Raw genomic sequence first — 19,819 nt, 5'->3', positions numbered from 1 at the left:
TCGTACTAAGTGGCAAAGCAGGCTCAAGAGGCTGAATTGCCTACTCCTGCTCTTAGTTCTTATGTTCATGCCAAGTCATTGGGGATTTTATGAATCATAATTTCTTGTTCATCCTTGTTAGTATCTTTGATTTCCTGTTATACTTTACTTACCGTGGCTGACTGATCTTCCCTATTTCTTGTTAGTTATTGCTTTCTGTGTTCTCAATTATGAGCCTTCTGCTGCAACTTTTCAGCTTTTAGATAGGTTTTGCCTCTCTGTAGTCTGATGTTTAGTGGGACCTTGAATTTGATTTCTGACTAGTCCCTATCATCAATAAGCACCTTTTTAGGAATTTTCTCCACTCTGGCATCAGATCACTGCACAGGCCTTGTGGTTTATTCTTAAGAATGTACTATCGTTGAGCTTGACTTTGAGTTCTTCCTGTTGCTGACATCTAGTCTTGTGGGGCTGGTCACTACTTGCCATCATGTGAAGACATGAGGTCTACACTTTTATGAGTAAACATTAACAAGCATTATTAAAGAAGTATTATTACTTAGAAGGTATGATGAAGAGAATTATTGCTGCTGCGATCTTATAGACTCAGATTTAGATTAGATTAGATTAGATTACAGTGTGGAAACAGGCCCTTCGGCCCAACAAGTCCACACCGACCCGCCGAAGCGAAACCCACCCATACCCCTACATTTACCCCTTACCTAGCACTACGGGCAATTTAGTATGGCCAATTCACCTGACCCTGCACATCTTTGTGATGTGGGAGGAAACCGGAGCACCCGGAGGAAACCCACGCAGACACGGGGAGAACGTGCAAACTCCACACAGTCAGTCGCCTGAGGCGGGAATTGAACCCGGGTCTCTGGCGCTGTGAGGCAGCAGTGCTAACCACTGTGCCACCGTGCCGCCCTCCATTATTTACTTCCATGGGATCTGATATCACTATGACGTAGCTGTTTTTACACATGTTCAGTCGTTATTCCTGGAATAAAGATAAAACTTAAGCTTTATCTTACACCCAGTGGAGGGGTATCCAGAGGGAGAAGATTCTCTGTCCGAAAATCAATGAGGCCTCAAACTGAACCTACTCTTAACATTTTTGACTTTTCTCTCACTAACGTCTTCCAGACCACACAGGAATTGGAAGATTCTGCCTGAAATGCCGAGTAACATCAGAGGCATTAAATTTCAGTTGGTCTTTCTGTTATTATTTGTAAACAAATACCTTGGCTCAGATTCAATAGGATTCGCGCAGAATGACAGAAGTTGCATGTTATCTTTTGCTAGTGCTGACACTCTCTTATGTAATCCCATTCCAAAAGATCATTCTATATTTTGGCTTTGCAAATTATTATCCCATTTAGATAACGTTTGTGCCTCTGACTAGTCACTCAAGATGAAACGTCTTTTGATCTGGCAAAATGTTTTCCTTCTGTTTTGATTCTTTCAAAAAGAATCCTCAAAGCCGAGTGTTCCCACTGTTCTCTCCAGTAGAAACAATCAATCATATACTCCCCTCACTTACCTGGTACTACTGTTGCTGTCAGATTTATCGGAAAACTGGACTGCATATCCATCTTATTCCTTAGTCTCCCTTTCTCCAGTCTTGCTTCCAGTTTTCCTTGTTTGCTTGCCAAACCTCTATCCCAAAAACACTCTCACATTACCGAAACCCCAAAACCTAATTGCCAGCCCCCATTCTTGATGACTAGTCCATATTGCTCTCTCCACCTGTGCATTTTGATTCACTCTAGTCTCTAGCTAACTTTAAATGGGAATTATTTCCATACAAGATGTGTGGGGGTGATGTCACCCTAAGCAGTAGGTGTGGTAACTGCATTTTTCTGTGGTAACAGCACTGTCATAACAGAGCACTCAAACATAATGTCACCACTTACAGAATAATCTCGGTTATCCGAACATCAATTATCTGAATTTTGGATTATCCAAACAAGATCCCAAGGTCCTGTAAATGCTTCCTTTGTTTATGATCAGATCAGTTATCCGAACAATCAGTTATCTGAACAAAATACTCCCCACCTATCTCATTCGGATAATCGAGGTTGTTCTGTAATGCCTATCTATTTCTCCTGTCACTTCCTCAGTTCCTTCAATTCAGCTTCCACCGGGTCAGCAGATCTATGCTTGCGCTGTCCAACTCACTGAGAGCTTTTTTTTATTCATGGGATGAGGGTATTGCTGGCTAGGTCAGTATTTACTGCCCATCCCTAATTGCTCAAACACAGCTGTGGGTCTGGAGTCACATGTAGGCCAGACCAGGTAAGGATGGCAGTTTCATTCCCTAAAGGACATTGGTGAACTAGATATCTTTTTCTCCCTGACAATTGACCATGGATTTGTGGCCATCATTAGACTCTTAAGTTAGATTTTTGTTGAATTCAAATTCCACCATCTGCCATGGTGGAATTCCAACCCAGTCCCCAGATTGTTACCTGGATCTCCAGATTACCAGGCCAACGATAATAGTACTAGGCTGTTTATTGTCATATTTGTGACAGTGTGCTTGCTCTCAGTTCTGAATTTATTTTGACTTTTCTGCAGTTGACCATTCCATTCATTCTCTACCTTCTGTTAGCTATCTAAAAGAAGGTTTGTGGGCAGCACGGTGGCACAGTGGTTAGCACTGCTGCCTCACAGCGCCAGAGACCCGGGTTCAATTCCCGCCTCAGGCGACTGTCTGTGTGGAGTTTGCACATTCTCCCCGTGTCTGCGTGGGTTTCCTCCGGGTGCTCCGGTTTCCTCCCACAGTCACAAAGATGTGCGGGTCAGGTGAATTGGCCATGCTAAATTGACCGTAGTGTTAGGTAAGGGGTAAATGTAGGGGTATGGGTGGGTTACGCTTCGGCGGGTTGGTGTGGCCTTGTTGGGCCGAAGGGCCTGTTTCCACACTGTAATGTAATCGAATCTAATAAAAAAAATCTAATCTAATCTATCTCCAGTATATTGCATTGACTTGATTCAGTTCTTTCTGCCACAATATAATTAGTACACCTTCTGTAATGGTTTCTCCTCCCTGCTCCTACATATCGTATGTGACCTCCTATGACAGGTTTAGCAACCTATATGCTGCTCATTACTGATGTCCTTCCTAAACTAAGGAACAGCAGATATATGGAAGCACTACTATATGTAAGATTCCTTCTGAGCCACTCACCACCCTGACTTGGACATCTTTTGCCATTCCTTTAGTGTTCTTGGGTTGAAATCCTGGTGTTCACCCTCCCTGTGTGTTCTGGGTGTACTTACACCAGATAGACTGCAGCAGTTCAGGATGGCAGCTCACAGCCCATAGCAACAAGAAATGGGCAGTAAATGCTGGCCCAGCCAGCAACTCCCATGTCCCATGAATAAATTTTTAAAAAATACTTCATAGGAATGAGGTTAACACTAAGTCCTTTTCATCCTCCACTTCTATTCATCAACATTCTATCATTCTCTAACCCTCTACATAATCAATTTTAATTTATCTACTGATCTCTTTGTGATGGGGTGGCACGGTGGCACAGTGGTTAGCACTGCTGCCTCATAGTGCCAGAGACCCAGGTTCAATACCTGCCTTGGGCAACTGTGTGTGGAGTTTGCGCATTCTCCCCGTGTCTGCGTTGGATTCCTCCGGGTGCTCCAGTTTCCTCCCACAGTCCAAGGATGTGCAGGTTAGGTGAATTGCCCGTAGTGTTAGGTGAAGGTGTAAATGTAGGGGAATGGGTCTGGGTGGGTTGCTCTTCGGAGGGTCGGTGTGGACTCGTTGGCCCCTGAAGGGCCTGTTTCCATACTGTAAGTAATCTAATCTAATCTCAACCCCTCTTACCTGTGCAACTCATTAAAACACTAGTTGCCTTTGCATCTATATTCTCTCCATTATTTCAGGCTGCAGGGCCATTAGCTGTTATAGATCCACTTTACTATTTCACTCAATAACTATCCTACTTTCTTGGTCATTAATCTAAGAGTACTCAATATTTGTGGGAAGTGAATTTGTTTAATTCTTCAGTTTCTTTACGAACTCATCATTACTCTGTGCTGTTGATAACTAGCAATAAAAAGACATAGTCACCAATAGCCCTAACAGGCTTTTGAGCTGCTCTCCCATCAGAGAGAGATAAGGGACTTGAGTTATTTGGAAAAAAAATGGAGGAAATGGAATTGTTCACCTTAGGTCAGAGAAGCTTAAGGGGAGACCCAGGAAAAGTATTGATATTAAATGAATTAATAGAGAAACTGAGAAACTGTTTGTTTTGGCAAGCAGGCCAAGAACTAGATGTTATAAATTTGAAATAAATTACAAAGTAAGTTGCCAATACCATTTTCTCCTTGTCTTGTAGTAAATCGATTGTTGTGAAACATTTTATATGATCTTAGCTTTAGCTCACATATTGCCTTCTACATCCAGCTTTAATCTCTTCAATTCTAGTTATACAATTGTCAGATGCTTTCCTGGGTTGTAGCTAAACTCAATTTTCCATGCGCATTTATGAGCATAAGTCTGAACATGAAGTCTCTCATAAATCATTACTATTGGTCATAATCGATATGTGACAGGATCAAGGTATTCTCCATGATCTCAAAGATAAGTTAGGTTGCCAGGAAATTAGCCATTCTTTAATGGACTGCTTTTTAATGCTGTTTCCTGATGAAGGGCTTTTGGCTAAAACGTCAATTTTCCTGCTCCTGGGATGCTGCCTTTTCCTGTACCACTCTAATCTTGACTCTGATCTCCAGCATCTGCAGTCCTCCCATTTGTCTGCTTTTTAATGCTGGTCACCTTTTTAATTGCCATTAATTGAATACTGTGACTTGCCCATAAAGCCTTTGATGCCACACAAATGTTATCTGGTTTGTTCTAATTGACTATATTAAAACTAATTTTAAACATTTACATCAGTAATAGATAGAGCCGACTGAGGCTTTACTTCATTGTTTGCAACTGCACACACAGGTGAATGGCTCTGAATAACTATCCCATGCACCCATCACTTCAGGCACCACGAAATGAACATAGCTGAACAGTTATAATATCTGAAAACTCACTGTAACAACATAGGATGTGAGTAGGACTGTATCAGGAAAAGGACAGTGTAATCCAGTATAACATGCTTATGGGCAAAACATGCAACATTCTGCAAATCTTAACAGTGTTGCATTTGATTTAGTCCAATGACAAAACTATCCAGGTGGAAATAATATGGAAACTACAAACCATCTAGTAAAACGTTATAGTCAGAATGAAGATCACTGGGCCCACAGTGTCTGAAGAAGGGCTTATGCCCGAAACGTCGATTCTCCTGTTCCCTGGATGCTGCCTGACCTGCTGCGCTTTTCCAGCAACACATTTCCACCACAGTGTCTGTACCTATTTGTTCATACAGCAGATAGCAAGGAGGGGGGATAAGGAAGAAATGATAGTTGGAGATAAACCCCAAAGAGAGACAACAGTCGTATATAGAAAGGAGTGGATAACTAAGGCTAGGAGAATGAATAGCGATTAATGGGGACTGTTAGTGGTTAACAGTGGATTGTGTGTAATAGCAGGCCATGTGATGACAAGGCCTGATGTGTGGGGTTGGGGGTAAGAACACGGGAGAGCTCAAGCCCTAAAGTTGTTGAACTTGATATTGAGGAGAAAGTGAGGACTGCAGATGCTGGAGATCAGAGCTGAAAATGTGTTGCTGGAAAAGCGCAGCAGGTCAGGCAGCATCCAAGGAGCAGGAGAATTGACGTTTCGGGCATAAGCCCTTCTAACTTGATATTGAGTCCAGAAGGCTGTAGAGTTCCCAAACAGGAAATGAGGTGCTGTTCTTCCAGCTTACTCTGAGCCTCACTGTTACTGTTATTTTATTGAAAGATAGTTCCATAAACTCCTATGCTAGTCAGTCTACTCATACTTCTCTGTAAATGTTTCCAGCATTCACAAGATTAAGCTTCAGCTTTCTCTGAGCTCCCAGTGTGTTTCTCTCTTCCTCTCTCCTCTTAACTTCACTGGGTGCCCTTTACACCCAGTGGACCACAGCTCTGTGACATAACTGCAGGATTAATTCATGGTCCTAAGGCCTTTACACAACAAGGAAGTCAAAGATTTAATCTCTGGAAGTTGGTTGATGCTACAATGAATAGAGACTATTTTGTCCAACAAAACTTACATTAAAGTAAATAATAATTCAATATGATACATAAGTAAATCCAATTTTTTAGCTTTATCTGCACAGTTGATGTATAATTGGGTGTATTTTGTAGTTTCCCTTTTATTTCAAAGTCAATAACTTTTGAATGTAAGTGGTCAATTGAAATTTATAATGTAAGAAATATCCTGCTCAATTACTAAGGTCACGTTCCATGTGCAATCTTCCGGTAGCTTTCAAATAATAAAGCTATAATAAAAATGAATGTTGATTAGTTTTGATGTCAACTTATATTTTTGTTACAATTGCTGCAGAAAGCCAATGGATCTTTCCCTCATCAAATCGCTTCGTGCAATGATCAGAGGGCAGTGCTAACCATTCGACAGTAACTTGGAAACAGCAGTAAACAGAAGGTCATTCTCAGATTCGCACTTCCGGGAAATTGACCGGGGTTATTTTACACAATGGTCACACTGCAGTTTATGAGTCCTGTTTCAAACTTACAAAACCAGTGAGGTACTGTACTGGAACGAATAATTGCGGACGGTGCCGGTTGCTGTACTTGTTAAATTTGTTCTTAGTGTTCCTGCCCCATTGGAGGACAGGAGAGCCCATTGCAAACAAAAAGGAATCTCAAACTCTCCGGTGAGTGCTCTTCTTAGAAAATAGAACTTAGGAAAAGTCAGGTTTCACTTGGCACAGTCGAACCTGGCCCAACTTACCTAATGAATTTCAAGATTGTAAAATATGTATTCATAAATCTTCAGGCGATCCATTGATGAATTTACATATTATATACACAAGGGAAGCGACATGCAGTTTTGAAATGAGAATAATCGATTACTCTATGCTCTCCGAATGTGTAAAGCAGTAAATATTCAACTTGTTAAATCGTTAAACGTGTTAGATCTTTTCATGCAGAGCTTGCGAAACACTTGTCACAAAGAGAAAATGAGAGACAGCCGCTACTTGAACGATTTTTGCTCTTTTTAGCAATGCTTGTTGAACTAACACCATCAGATTTAGGAACCGAAGTAGACCATTCGGCCAGTCAAGTCTGTTCTATCTTTAAATCAGATCCACAACTACCGGGGGTCTGACCCATAATTCCAATAAATGATCACAGCTAAGTGAAAGCAATACTCAAGAAGCTTGACACTATCCAGTCCATTTGTTTGACATTAGATCCACAAACATCCACTCCCAACACCACCAACGCTCAGCAGAAGCAGTGTGTACCATCCACAAGATGCACTGTTGAAATTCACCAAGGCCCCTTAACAGCACCTTCCAAACCCACAGCCAGTACCATCTAAAAGGACCAGGCACGACCACCTGCAAGCTCCCCTGCAAGTGACTCAGTATCCTGACTTGTTTCTGTGCCGTATGACTCTACATCGCCATTCATTTGCTGTCACTGGGGTGGAAATCCTGGAATTTCCTCCCTAACAATATTGTGCAGCTATGTATTGATTGCAGTGGTTCAAGATGGCAGCTCACCACTACCTTCTCAAGAATTGCTTGGCCCAGCCAGCAATGCCAAGTCCTATGAGTGAATAAAAAAACTGCCTATTCTAGCCTTGAATATACTTAACAACACTGCCTCAACAGCCCTCTGTGGTAAAAAATTCCACAAACTGACTACCCTCGGAGATGAAAAAATTCTCCTCACCTGCATCTTAAATGGATGACTCATGACTCTGAGATTATGTCCTCAGGTTCTAGACTTTCCCACAATGGAAAACAACCTTTCTGCATTTAACCTGTTAAGGCCCTTAAAAATCTTGTTTCAATAAGGTGATATTCTTCTAAATCCCAATTCATTCTTCTAAATCCCAATGAATTCAGGCCCATCCTACCCAACCTTTCGTCTTAAGAAAATCCCAACACACTGGGCACCAACCTAATGAACTTTCTCCTAAGTGCCTCCAATACCAATATATCTTTCCTTAAATAAGGGGATTAAAACTGTTCATGCTATTCCAGGTGTGGTCTAACTAGTGCTGTGTATAGTTTTACCATTACTCCCCTATTTTTTAAATATACCCTTTAAAATAGAGCCCACATCCCATTTGCCTTACCTTTAATGAACTTGGATGATAGATTTTTGTGATTCATGAACAAGGACCCTGAAAACCTCTGTGCTGCAGCTTTCTACAGTCTTTCCAATTGAAATAATATTCAGCTTTTCTATTCTTTCTGCCATTATTAGCTATCATCAACCTGTGGTGGTGAGTCCCTGAGAATGGGAGATGAGAATAATCCTGATCACCATTGCATTAACTCCTGAACCCACAGAGATTATTATAGGTGAGGTCTTCTCACAATAGTCTGGGATAACATTTGAGATTCAATGTTTATTTCCTTTAAAATAATTAATTAGCACTTCGAGCTTAACTATTGCTAAGGAAAATGCAGAATCCAGTCTTGCAGAAACATTGCAAGTTACATCTTTAGCCCAAACAACCCATGGAAAATTCAGCCTACCAAGGAGGGGGAACTGGAAGTATTGTTGCATTCAATTCAAGTAGATTTTGTATGATAATATGCTAGATGAATGTTAATAATGTGATGCGTGGCTTAAGGTACTGAAATGCTGAAATCAAATCCTAAACACCAAATGAATGAATAAGAAATCAATTGAGCACCTAATGTGATATCATATTTCAAAACATTGACTTACCTTGTTTTCTGTCTTTTCCTGTTTTAGAGTGTTCGTGAATAATTTGAACTTTGTTTTAAAAATGTCTGGAGAAAACTTTTTGCTGGTTCAGATACCAGGGAAGTAAGTGTTAGAGACATTGGTTTATGTTATATTCTTATAATGCTGCAGTGATTGAAAGGGTGGCCAGCTCCTCGCATGATGAGAACAGGAAGCAGTTTATTCAACTGTCCATTACAAGCATCATGTTAACATTAAAAAGACTCTGATTATATATCTTGAAATAATGTATTTACCAGTCCAAGTATAAACAAGAAGGCTATGATTATAAGGAGCTAAAATTTTGATATGAGTTGATAGAGAAAATCAAAAGGCTAAATTTCCTGGTTGGTGTTTGACCCTAAAAACAGAACCAAGTTGCACATTGTCAACATCTCCATCCACACAAACGTTTGGTAGGTAGGAACATAGGAGTAAAAACAATGACTGCAGATGCTGGAAACCAGATTCTGGATCAGTGGTGCTGGAAGGGCACAGCAATTCAGGCAGCATTCGAAAAGCTTCGAAATCGACGTTTCGGGCAAAAGCCCTTCATCAGGAATAAAGGCAGAGAGCCTGAAGCATGGGCTCTCTGCCTTTATTCCTGATGAAGGGCTTTTGCCCGAAACGTCGATTTCGAAGCTTTTCGGATGCTGCCAAGGAACATAGGAGTAGGCCATTGTGCCCCTCAAGCCCATGCTGCCATTCAATGAGATCATAGTTGATACTTTGGCCCATATCCCTTAATAGCTTTGCTTAACAAAAACTTATATATCTCAGATTTAAAATGGACAACTGATCTAGCACTAACTGCCATTTGTGGAGGAGAGCTTCAAACCTCTACCATTCTTTGTGTGTAGAAGTGCTTCTTAACATCTCCCCTGAATGGTCTGTCCCTAATTCTCAGACTATACTGCCTTGTTCTATAATCTCCAACCAGTGGAAATGGTTTATCTTTATCTTTCCTGCTTTTTCCTGTTAATATCTTGAAGACTTCAAGTAGATCACCCATAACCTTCTAAATTCTGTAGAAATCTTGCCAGATTAATATAATCTCTCCTCATAACTTCACCCCTGAAATTCAAGTGTCATTGTTATAAACCAACATTGTACTCCCTCCAAGGCCAATATATCCTTCCAAAGGTCCGGTACTCAGATCAGCTCACGGTACTCCAGGTGGGGTCAGATAGCCTCCTAATATTCAATGTGACAAGATCCTAGGGGTACAGGTCCAATCAAAGTGATGTCAGGCTAGCCACCCAGGGAAAAGTAACTGCTGCTGAAGCTGTGAACCAATTGCAAGAGCTGCTTTGCCTGTCCAGTGCCAGGGTTGATGAGATCTTCTCAGAGCTGGATAGGAAATTGGAGTGAGGAGGGAAGCATCCAGTTGTCATGGTGCATATTGATACCAGTGAACAAAAATAGGACAAAGAAAGAGACTTGGCTGATCAAATATATAATCAGGAGCTGAATTAAAAAGCAAAATCACAAAGTTAATAATCTTTGTAATCAAAGTTACAACCTCAGCCCCAAACAAGTTGGTTTAGGTAAATGAGATCAGAGATTTTAAGTTGTGGCTCATAGACTGATGTTGGAGAAGTGGATTTTAATTCGTGGGACACAAATACAGTAATGGGGAGGGAAGTAGAAGCTATGCCGTTGACGTTGTTTTCACCTGAACTACATTTGAACTTGTGTTCTGGTGAGTATCTAAGGCTGTTAAGAGTGTTCTAAAATGAATAGTAGAGGATGAGAGAAGATTTCTAAAGTTAAGTTGAAAGTACAAGATGATAATGCAGTGGTCTGGTATTGGTAATGATAATCACAGATTGTCAGGGATAGAGCATTCAAGCATAAGAGCATACCAGGAATTTTTTGTTTACTGCCCTCCCTCGTTGCCCTTGGGAAGGTGGTAGTAGACGCACAATGCTGTTAAGGTGGCAATTCCAGGATTTTGACCTAATGACACTTGAAGGAATGGTGATATATTTTCAAGTCAGGATAGTGAGTTACTTTGAAGGGAAATTGCTGATGGTTGTGTTCCAAATGAACCCATCTCCTTCACTAATGCCATGTAGGGAAGGAAATCTGTCATCCTTACGTGGTCTGGCCTACGTGTGATTCCAGACCCAGAGTAATATGGATGACTCTTAACTACCATCTGGGCAATTAAGCATGGGCAATAAGTGGTGGACTAGCCAGAGGTGCCCACATCCCTTGAGTGAATAAAAATAAATAGCTGTTCTGTTCTTCTAGATGGTAGTGGTTAACAGTTTGGTAGATATTGTCCGAACAGCCTTAGTAAATTTCCGTAATCCATCTTATAGATGGTACACACTGCTAGCATTGAGTACTGGTGATGGAGAGAGTGAACACTTGTGGATGTGGTTCTGATCAAATAGGTTATTTTGTCCTAGATCGTGTCAAGCTTCTTGACTATTGCTGAAGCTGCACTCATCCAGGCAAGTGGGGAATATCCTATCACAGTCCTGACAGGCTTGGGAATTCAGGAATTGAATTACTCATTGAAGGATTCCTAGCCTCTGACTGCTCTTGTAGCCACTACATTTATATCGACAGTCCAGTCAAATAAAGGAGAAATTATTTTAAATTAACAGAGAGGGAGAAGAACTTATATAGAAGCTAATTTAGAAATCCAAAGATAAAATTTAAGGCAATGGGAAAGTATACCTCTTAGCATAAAGACTCCCATCACCAAACATACCAAAGGATTCTGCCTATGGGACCTGGCAGGCAGTGACCTAGTTTGTTTACCTGAGAAAGTGAGAACATTTAAAAACAGCAATTTCAAGAGAAACCAAAATTTCCAACTGAACATATTCCTGAGGTATCCGAACAAGATTAAAAATCAGTTTCATATGTTTTAATTATATTTTTCTGCTATATTATAAACTTTATCAGGAGCCTTGTAGACAGTATATTGAAGGAAAAAAGAATTTTAAAAAATAATCTGCAAGTATCTTCAGTGATTTTGTTAATTTGAGTTCTTGTTTCTACTTTATGATAGGTTTTTGTGACTAGATATTTTATTCTAGATATACCTAGCTAGTTTGGTAAACTTGACTGTTTTCACAACATTAATGGTGTTACATTTATAACCTTCCCATACCATTTCTAAATCCTCAATGGGTTGTTTCTTATCTTCCCTATTCCTTCTTACCTCCTCAGTTTTGACTTTCTGTTGTCTAGTTTGAAGTCATTGTTGAAAATAGTTCCAGGAATGAGAAACTTCAGTTATCAGGTTGGATTGAAGAACTTGAGACTGTTCTCCTGTGACTTGACAGAGGCTCCCAACATCATGAGTGCACTGGATTGAGCAGATGGGAAGAAACTGTTTCTGTTCATAAAGGGAACAAGTACAAGAGGACATAGATTTAAAGTGATGTGCAAATGAAGCAAGGTTGATGTGAGAAGAAACTTTTTCACTCAGTGGATCGTTAAGGTATGGAATGCACTGACTGGAAATATGGTGGAGACAGATTCAATTGAGGCATTCAAGATGGCATTGGATGATAATTTGAATAGAAGTGTGCAAGGGTGTGTAAAGAAAGCAGGAGATTGGCACTAGGTAATGATGCTTGACTGAAGATCTAGAGCAGGCATGAAGGGCTGGTTGGCTTCCTTCTGTGCTGTTCAAATTCTGTTTATTTTGATCTGGCTGCAGGCTGTAAATAACCTTCACTAGGTTCTATGCATTTCCCACTCCTAGCTGCCTTGAGAGAACATTTCTGGACTTTCTCTGTAAATTGCTCTGTCCTTATTGTGGTGCCTTCAAGTGGGTGCTATGAATGAAATTACACTTTGGCATTGATGATGAAGAATGGCTGTCTGTGGTAACGTGAGAATTGCCTGTTATTTGCTACTTGTCATGCTGGAAGTTACAAGGCTGGGGGAAACTGTTGAAATAAGTTTGGCAAATTGCTCCAATTCCTCCTCTAGATAATGCATACTGAAACCATAGTACACAGCAATGTATGACCTAAATGTTAATTTCACTGCTTGGGCATTGATGGAGTGGACTGCTCTGTTGGGTATAGTGTCAAGTATCTTGATTCAGTAGCAACCATCTAGGCAAGTGCCGAACATTCCCTCACAGTCCTAACAAACCTTGCAGCATAAAAAGGTGACTGAAGGTTTTGGAGGTAAACCACTCAGTGTAGACAATCCTGTTTCTAACCTGGCCCTTTATCTGTATTGTTTAGAGGCTAATTCAGTTATTTTTCTGATCAATGAGTAGTCCTAGAATGCTCCTTGGGAGAGCTTGGTGATGATTGCGTCAGTGAATGGACTTGCCTTGTTGGAGAGCTGTTGCCTGAAATTTATGCAGCTAGTCTTTCTGCCATTCGACAAACCAAATATGGATATTATGCCAAGTGCTGCTGTTTTGTTAACAAATGGGTTGTGAATGGAGATGAACGCTGTAGAATCCAACAACCATGACCAACTTCCTTTGTCTCAGATATGTCCAGATGTTGGAAGCATTTCACATTGTAACTCCACCCTTGACCTCAGTTTTGACAGGTCATTTCATTGCCATCTGTTGATATTCACATTGTGTCCTGACTAGATCAAGGCTACAAAGACAATTAAAGCTGAATGGCTGTAGGTGGAACCCTAACTGAACAGCCAAAGATAAAGATAAGAATAAAGATAAGAATTAGTAGTTTCATAATTCCCTTCTTAAGTGTACTGTATGCAAGACTTTTAAATATGATAGATAGTTATATACATAAAAGCTTTGCTGATCATATCTTCAACTAAGAAGATCTTTAGTTTAATTATTTAACTTGTTGATGTTAAATTATTTGGGATTGACCCCAGATGATAACTGGTCTGGGACTAAGGTTTTGATAGAAATTTTTAACAAGACAATCACCAGGACAGCTTGTAATTTTGAGGATGGAACTGGGGAGGCCTCATGTGAAGAAAGTAGTGCAGATAATAGAATGAAAATAAATAAAAGAAAAGAGAGTAGAATACCTACAAAAATGTGTTTTGTTTTGAGGAAGGGAAAACGAAAAGATATAAAATAATTAAACCATGGGAAAGAAATAGGAGAGATGTGAGTAAATATGGTATTAGATTAGAAGGAGTGAGTAATCCATTAATGTTCTTTATAATCTAAGGAACAAAGAATTATAGGTACAACCTGGATGGTATATGTTAGCCATGATGGAAATGAAGCTGTTCAATGTTCAGAACTGTGGTGAACTAAATCACATACCAAATGTGATTGTACTACAGGAAAGATAAGGAAAATGTGAGAAGAAAGGAAAACCCTTTATGATTAAGGATGAAATCAATTCAACGATGAGTTAAGATATAATGAGAGGTACAGAGGCAGTCAAGTTTTAATGGGCGCAATTAGAAGTAGAAAAGGATTTAGGACTATAGTTGTGTTATTTACAGAGTCCTTGGTAGCAGATGAATAAACCTGAGGTTAAACAAGCTTGTAACAAAAGCAGAGTGATTTCATTGGGGATTTTAACTTTCATATAAATTTGGATAAGCAGATAAGCACATCAGAAAAGTCATGACTTTCTTGTCTTGAACAGTTTTGCTGAGTGAAGTGTAGTGGAACCAACAAGGGCTAAAGCCATATTAGATTGAATAATGAACAGTAAGGTAAAATTATTTAACCTAATGTTGAGCGAACATTTATCTAATAGTGATCATAGTATGGTTGAATTCAAAACATTTATGAAAGAGAGAAACCCGGGACAGAAACTGAGGTTCTAGATTTCATTAAGGCTGATTTTATTGGATAAGTCAAGGATTGTCCTCAGTAAATTGGACAAATCTATTCAAGGGTAAAATGACAGAGCATTATGGCATGGATTCCAAAAAAAGTTTAACATGATACAGTCATAGTCCTTACCCCTATTGGGCACGAGTTGTATTTGCCGACAAAGACATCCATGGACAACAAAAGAGATAAGAGATTGTGTTAACTAAAAGGAAAAGCTGACAAAGATGCAAAAAAGGACTAGCTGAATGAGAAAGAGGCAAAAACCAGCAACAGATAACGAAACAAGTAATAAGCTACAAAAAGGGAGCCTGAAAAGAGACTTATGAGTGATATAAAAATCAACAATAATTTTCACAACTGCTTTGGGAAAAAGAAGAGTAGACAGAAGCAATGTTCAGTATGTTACACAGTATCTGTGGAGAGAAACAGCAGAGCCAATATTGCAGGTCTGTGGTCATTCATCAGGATTGGTGTGGCCAGAGGCAATGTGGGTTTTTTGAAAACCAGTAATGGTAGTTATGCCAGTTAGAAAATGGTTAACATGCTAAATAATTACTTTTCATCAGTGATTACAGTAGAGGAAGAGGTCAGTTTATCAGACAAGCCAAGGAAACTGTTACTGAATCAGGAATAGGAGCCCAATAAAGTTAAAATGAGAAATTAATGGTGCTAAAGAGTGACAAATCCCCAGGACAATATGGATTGCATTCTATGCACGAAGTAGGGGAGAACATTTTAGATGCCCTAACTATAATTTTCCAGATGACTACTGATTCAAGACATCTTCCCTTTAGATTAGAAAGTGGCACATATCATTATAAAAAGGTACCAAGGAAATATAGATCAATGCAGCTAACATCTGTTGTTGGAAAATTGCCAGGGCCTGTAATTAATGATAGGGTTACCATGAAAATTTTAATTTTGAAAGCCAAGTCGGATTTATAAATGATAGGTCGTGACTGCCAAAACTGATTGAATTTATTGATGAGTTAACCAAAATTAAAACTCATGGAATTAGAAACAAATGATTGACCTAGTTAGAAGATTGGCTGAGAGGAAGTAGCCACAAAAGCACCAATATTTGTGTATCACTATTGAAAGAGGAACACTCTTATTGATAGAAAATAAACATCCAATAGAAGGAAAGCTTTTTCAACATGTCCCTTATGATAACAAGCATTTCACTTAAGTATTCAATGATTTATTTAAACATGCATTTCACTTAAGTGATTTGTACCTTATGTCAATAAACATTTCACTGAAGTGCTTAATGACTCACGTGGATAAAAGGGCACCCCAATGTCAAAGTGATAGTTTGGGAAATGAGTCATGTTGTGCCAATTCTGTAGCAGTTTTATATAACCAGGGACTCTGAAATACCAAGTTTTTTTTAGCTTCATTTCTTTTGGACAGTTTCTTGACAACTTTGCAAGTCCCAAAAGATTAATACACATTTTATACATTGCGTTAGAAGATAGAACATAGAACAGTACAGCACAGTACAGTCTTTGCTGGCCTTTTATCCTACTCTAAGGTCAGACTAACCTACATACTCTTCATTGAACTAACTTTCATGTGTCTATCCAAGAATGTCTTAAATGTCCCTGAATGTGTCTGACTCTGCTACCACCGCTAGTGGTGCATTCCAAGCATCCACCACTCTCTGTGTAAAGAACCTGGATTAGAGTGGTGCTGGAAAAGCACTGCAGTTCAGGCAGCATCCGAGGATCAGTAAAATCGACGTTTCGGGCAAAAGCCCTTCATCAGGAATACAGGAAGAGTGCCTAAAGGGTGGAGAGATAAATGAGAGGAGGGTGGGGGTGGGGAGAAAGTATCATAGCATACAATAGGTGAGTGGGGGAGAGGATGAAGGTGATAGGTCAGGGAGGAGGGTGGAGTGGATAGGTGGAAAAGAAGATAGGCAGATAGGACAAGTCATGGGGACAGTGCTGAGCTGGAAGTTTGGAACTGGGGTGAGGTCGGGGAAGGGGAAATGAGGAAACTGATGAAGTCCACATTGATGCCCTGGAGTTGAAGTGTTCCAAGGCGGAAGATGAGGTGTTTTTCCTCCAGGCATCTGGTGGTGAGGGAGCAGCGGTGAAGGAGGCCCAGGACCTCCATGTCCTCGGCAGAGTGGGAGGGGGTGTTGAAATGTTGGGCCACAGGGCGGTATGGTTGATTGGTGTGGGTGTACCAGAGATGTTCCAGCATCTGCAGTCATTGTTTTTACCTCATTGTTTTTACCCTGTGTAAAGAACCTACCTCTCCCCGAAACCTCCCTCCAATTACCTTAAAATTATGTCCCATCGTGATAGACATTTTTGCCCTGGGAAACAGTCTCTGCCTATCCACTCTATCTATGCCTCTCAGCTTCTTGTACACCTTTATCAAGTCATATCTCATCCTTCTTCACTCCAATAGAACAGCCCTAGCTCCCTCAACCTTTCTTCATAAGACATGCCAGTCAAGGCAGCATCCTGGTAAAGCTTCTCTGTATCTCTCTAAAGCTTCCAACATCCTTCCTGTAGTGAAGCAACCAGAACTGAACACAATATTCCAAGTGTAGCCCTACCAGGACTTTATAGAGCTGGAGCATAACCTCACAGCTATTAAACTTAATCCCCCGGCTAATGAAAGCCAACACACCATACGTCTTCATAACAACCCTATCAACCTTGGTGGCAACTTTGAGAGATCTATGGACGTGGACCCCAAGATCCCTCTGTTCCTCCACACTGTCAAGAATCCTGCCTTTAACCCTGTATTCTATATTCAAATTTGACTTTCCAAAGTGAATCACTTCACACTTTTCCAGATTGAACTCCATTCAAACTCCATTGTCCTTTCAAATCCCATAAGTGTCCTTATCGCCACTAAACAATGCCTTAACCTCCACAAGAGGTGTCTCAGGACCAGATTCAAAGGTGAATTACCTCTCTAAATAAAGAAGGAATATACAGCACTCACTCCACACAGACCGAGACCTGTACCCATGCAAGATAAAGGCCTCTGGCCATTCCCCATAGCCCGTCATACTCCTCTGCCAATTCTGTGCCCAGCATTCTTTCTTCTTTCTCCTTCATGCTAGATCATTGAATGCCTTGATTGGTTGCAGCTTCAAACAACACTCAAGAAGTGTGTCACTACTCAGCAAAAAGCAGCTGCTTGATATATCATCTGATCTAACACCTTGAACCTTCATTCTTTCCACTGCCAATCCACAATACCATCTTCAAGATAGCTTATTCGACAGCACCTTCTAAACTCATGACCTCCACTACTAAGAAGGACTAGGGCAGCAGATACATGGCAACGCTATCACATGCAATTTCCAATCAAAGCCACACACAATGCTGACTTGAAACTAGATCACATTTCCTTCACTGTCACTCGATCAAAATCCTGAACTGACTCCTTAATAGCGCAGTGAGTGTTCCTATACCACAATGACTGGAGTGCTTCAAGAAGGCAGATTACCACCATCTTCCCAAGAACAATTAAGGATGGGGAATAAGTGCTAGCCTGGCCAACAGTGACCAGACCAATGACCATATTTTTAAAATCCACAAGTACCCATGCACATTGAAGCTTCTGAATGAAGACTTGCTTTTGGAGTGCTGAGCCTGCCATTTTGCTTCCAAAGCTGCTGCTGTCTCTATCTGACTGTCTGTGTCCTCTTAAAGCCATAATGCTCTAAAAGTGGTAAACTCTTTAGCTTGAATTTTTGACTTTTATTGGGTCTTCTGGATTTCTTTTCTTCATGCGGGGTGGTGAGTGGGAGGGAGGGTGGGAGATCACTGCTAACACATGAAATTTTCCCAAATGACCACTTCTGGTATCTTTTGATATTTGGTATAGTACATGGTGCTGGACAAGGAAGCAGTTTGTTGCTGTTGATCCTTTTTTGCCTTTGAGTTGCTTTGGTCCTATCTAGTGAGTGGAGTCCCAAATAGACAGGGTAGTGAAGAAAATGTTTGGTAAACGTACCTTTATTAGTCAGTACATTGAGTATAGGAGTTGGGAGGTCACGTTACAGCTGTACAGGACATTGTACAGGACATACAAGATGTTGTAAAACTTGAAAAGGTTCAGAAAAGGTTTATAAGGATGTTGTCAGGGTTGGTGGGTTTGAGCTATATGGAAAAGCTGAATAGGCTGGGGCTATTTTCCCTGGAGGATCGGAGGCTGAGGAGTAACTTTATCAAAGTTTATAAAATCATGATGGACATGAATAGAGTAAATAGTCAAGTTTTTTTCCTCTGGATAAGGCAGTGCATTAGGTTTAAAGTGAGAGGAAAAAGGTATAAAAGGGCAATTATTTTCACCCAGAGGGTGGTGCATCTATGGAATGAGCTGCTAGAGGAAGTGGTGGAAGCTGGTACAATTGCACCTGGATGGGTATATGAATAGGAAGGATTTAGAGGGATATGGATCAAAAGCTGGCAAATGGGACTAGATTAATTTAGCATATCTGGTCAGCATGGATGAGTTGGACCAAAGTGTCTGTTTCTGTGCTGTACATCTCTATGATTCTATAATTAGTGGTAAACGATGAACCGCTATAGAGAACCTTCAGAAGAAGCACTGTTCTTAGATGACAAGAAAGTTTTGTGGATTTGTGTTCAAATAACAACCGGAATTAATGAGTGGTGAAAATAGCCTCTTTATTTAACAATCATTGCACAAGTTCAAGGCAGCAATAGAATCCTGAAATACAGTTCTTACAAGGGCTCTTTATACACAGTTCTTACATATATTAAAATTTCATTACTATGGTATTACTTTTTTTTATCTTTAGTACACAAAGGTTTGAAGGGCTTCTGTCCTGGGAGACAGGAGATGGGTTAAAACATGTGCTAAATGCTGGCTGCTACTTGCGATGGGATGTCTGTCCAGCCTACTTGCATAATTAGGAAGTGTTAGTCATTTTGTCTTTTAAGTTAGTAAATATTAGTAAAAATGCTTGGCAAATATGCCCTAAATAAGTTAAAAATTGTACCTATATTTAATGAAAGAATAAAGGATATTAAACTGATTACTGTAGCTGGGTTGTGAGATTTATTTACTATTTGCTGGTATGAGTTTCATTCATTCATGCAATTTCATGGAAACACGGTTTTGTTAGTTAGTTTCTTAAAGGGATAATGGCCCAGTTAAAAGGTATTTAACAGTTTCTTAATCTATTCAGTCCACGAAATGGTTGGTAAGGGC

General features: G+C 40.1%; 1 protein-coding gene across 4 annotated transcripts in view; it reads left to right on the top strand.

Annotated features, from left to right (window-relative positions):
• Window positions 1-19,819, top strand: part of fam81b (family with sequence similarity 81 member B) — a 117,755-nt gene that overhangs the window by 4,548 nt on the left and 93,388 nt on the right. For 3 of the 4 annotated variants that reach the window (XM_043709604.2, XM_087999201.1, XM_043709589.2), the window contains exons 2-3: window positions 6,452-6,782; window positions 8,848-8,922. In XM_043709604.2, coding sequence (XP_043565539.2) covers window positions 8,882-8,922 — 41 coding nt within the window. In that variant the 5' untranslated portion in view covers window positions 6,452-6,782; window positions 8,848-8,881. The remainder of the gene's footprint in view (window positions 1-6,451; window positions 6,783-8,847; window positions 8,923-19,819) is intronic. The other variant, XM_087999199.1, reaches the window with a different exon arrangement.

This window comes from Chiloscyllium plagiosum, unplaced genomic scaffold (assembly GCF_037043375.1).
Source record: "Chiloscyllium plagiosum isolate Xiang-an unplaced genomic scaffold, Cpla_swu_hap1 HiC_scaffold_2, whole genome shotgun sequence".
Classification (NCBI taxonomy): domain Eukaryota; kingdom Metazoa; phylum Chordata; class Chondrichthyes; order Orectolobiformes; family Hemiscylliidae; genus Chiloscyllium; species Chiloscyllium plagiosum.
This window is presented reverse-complemented; position numbering and strand designations above follow the sequence as displayed.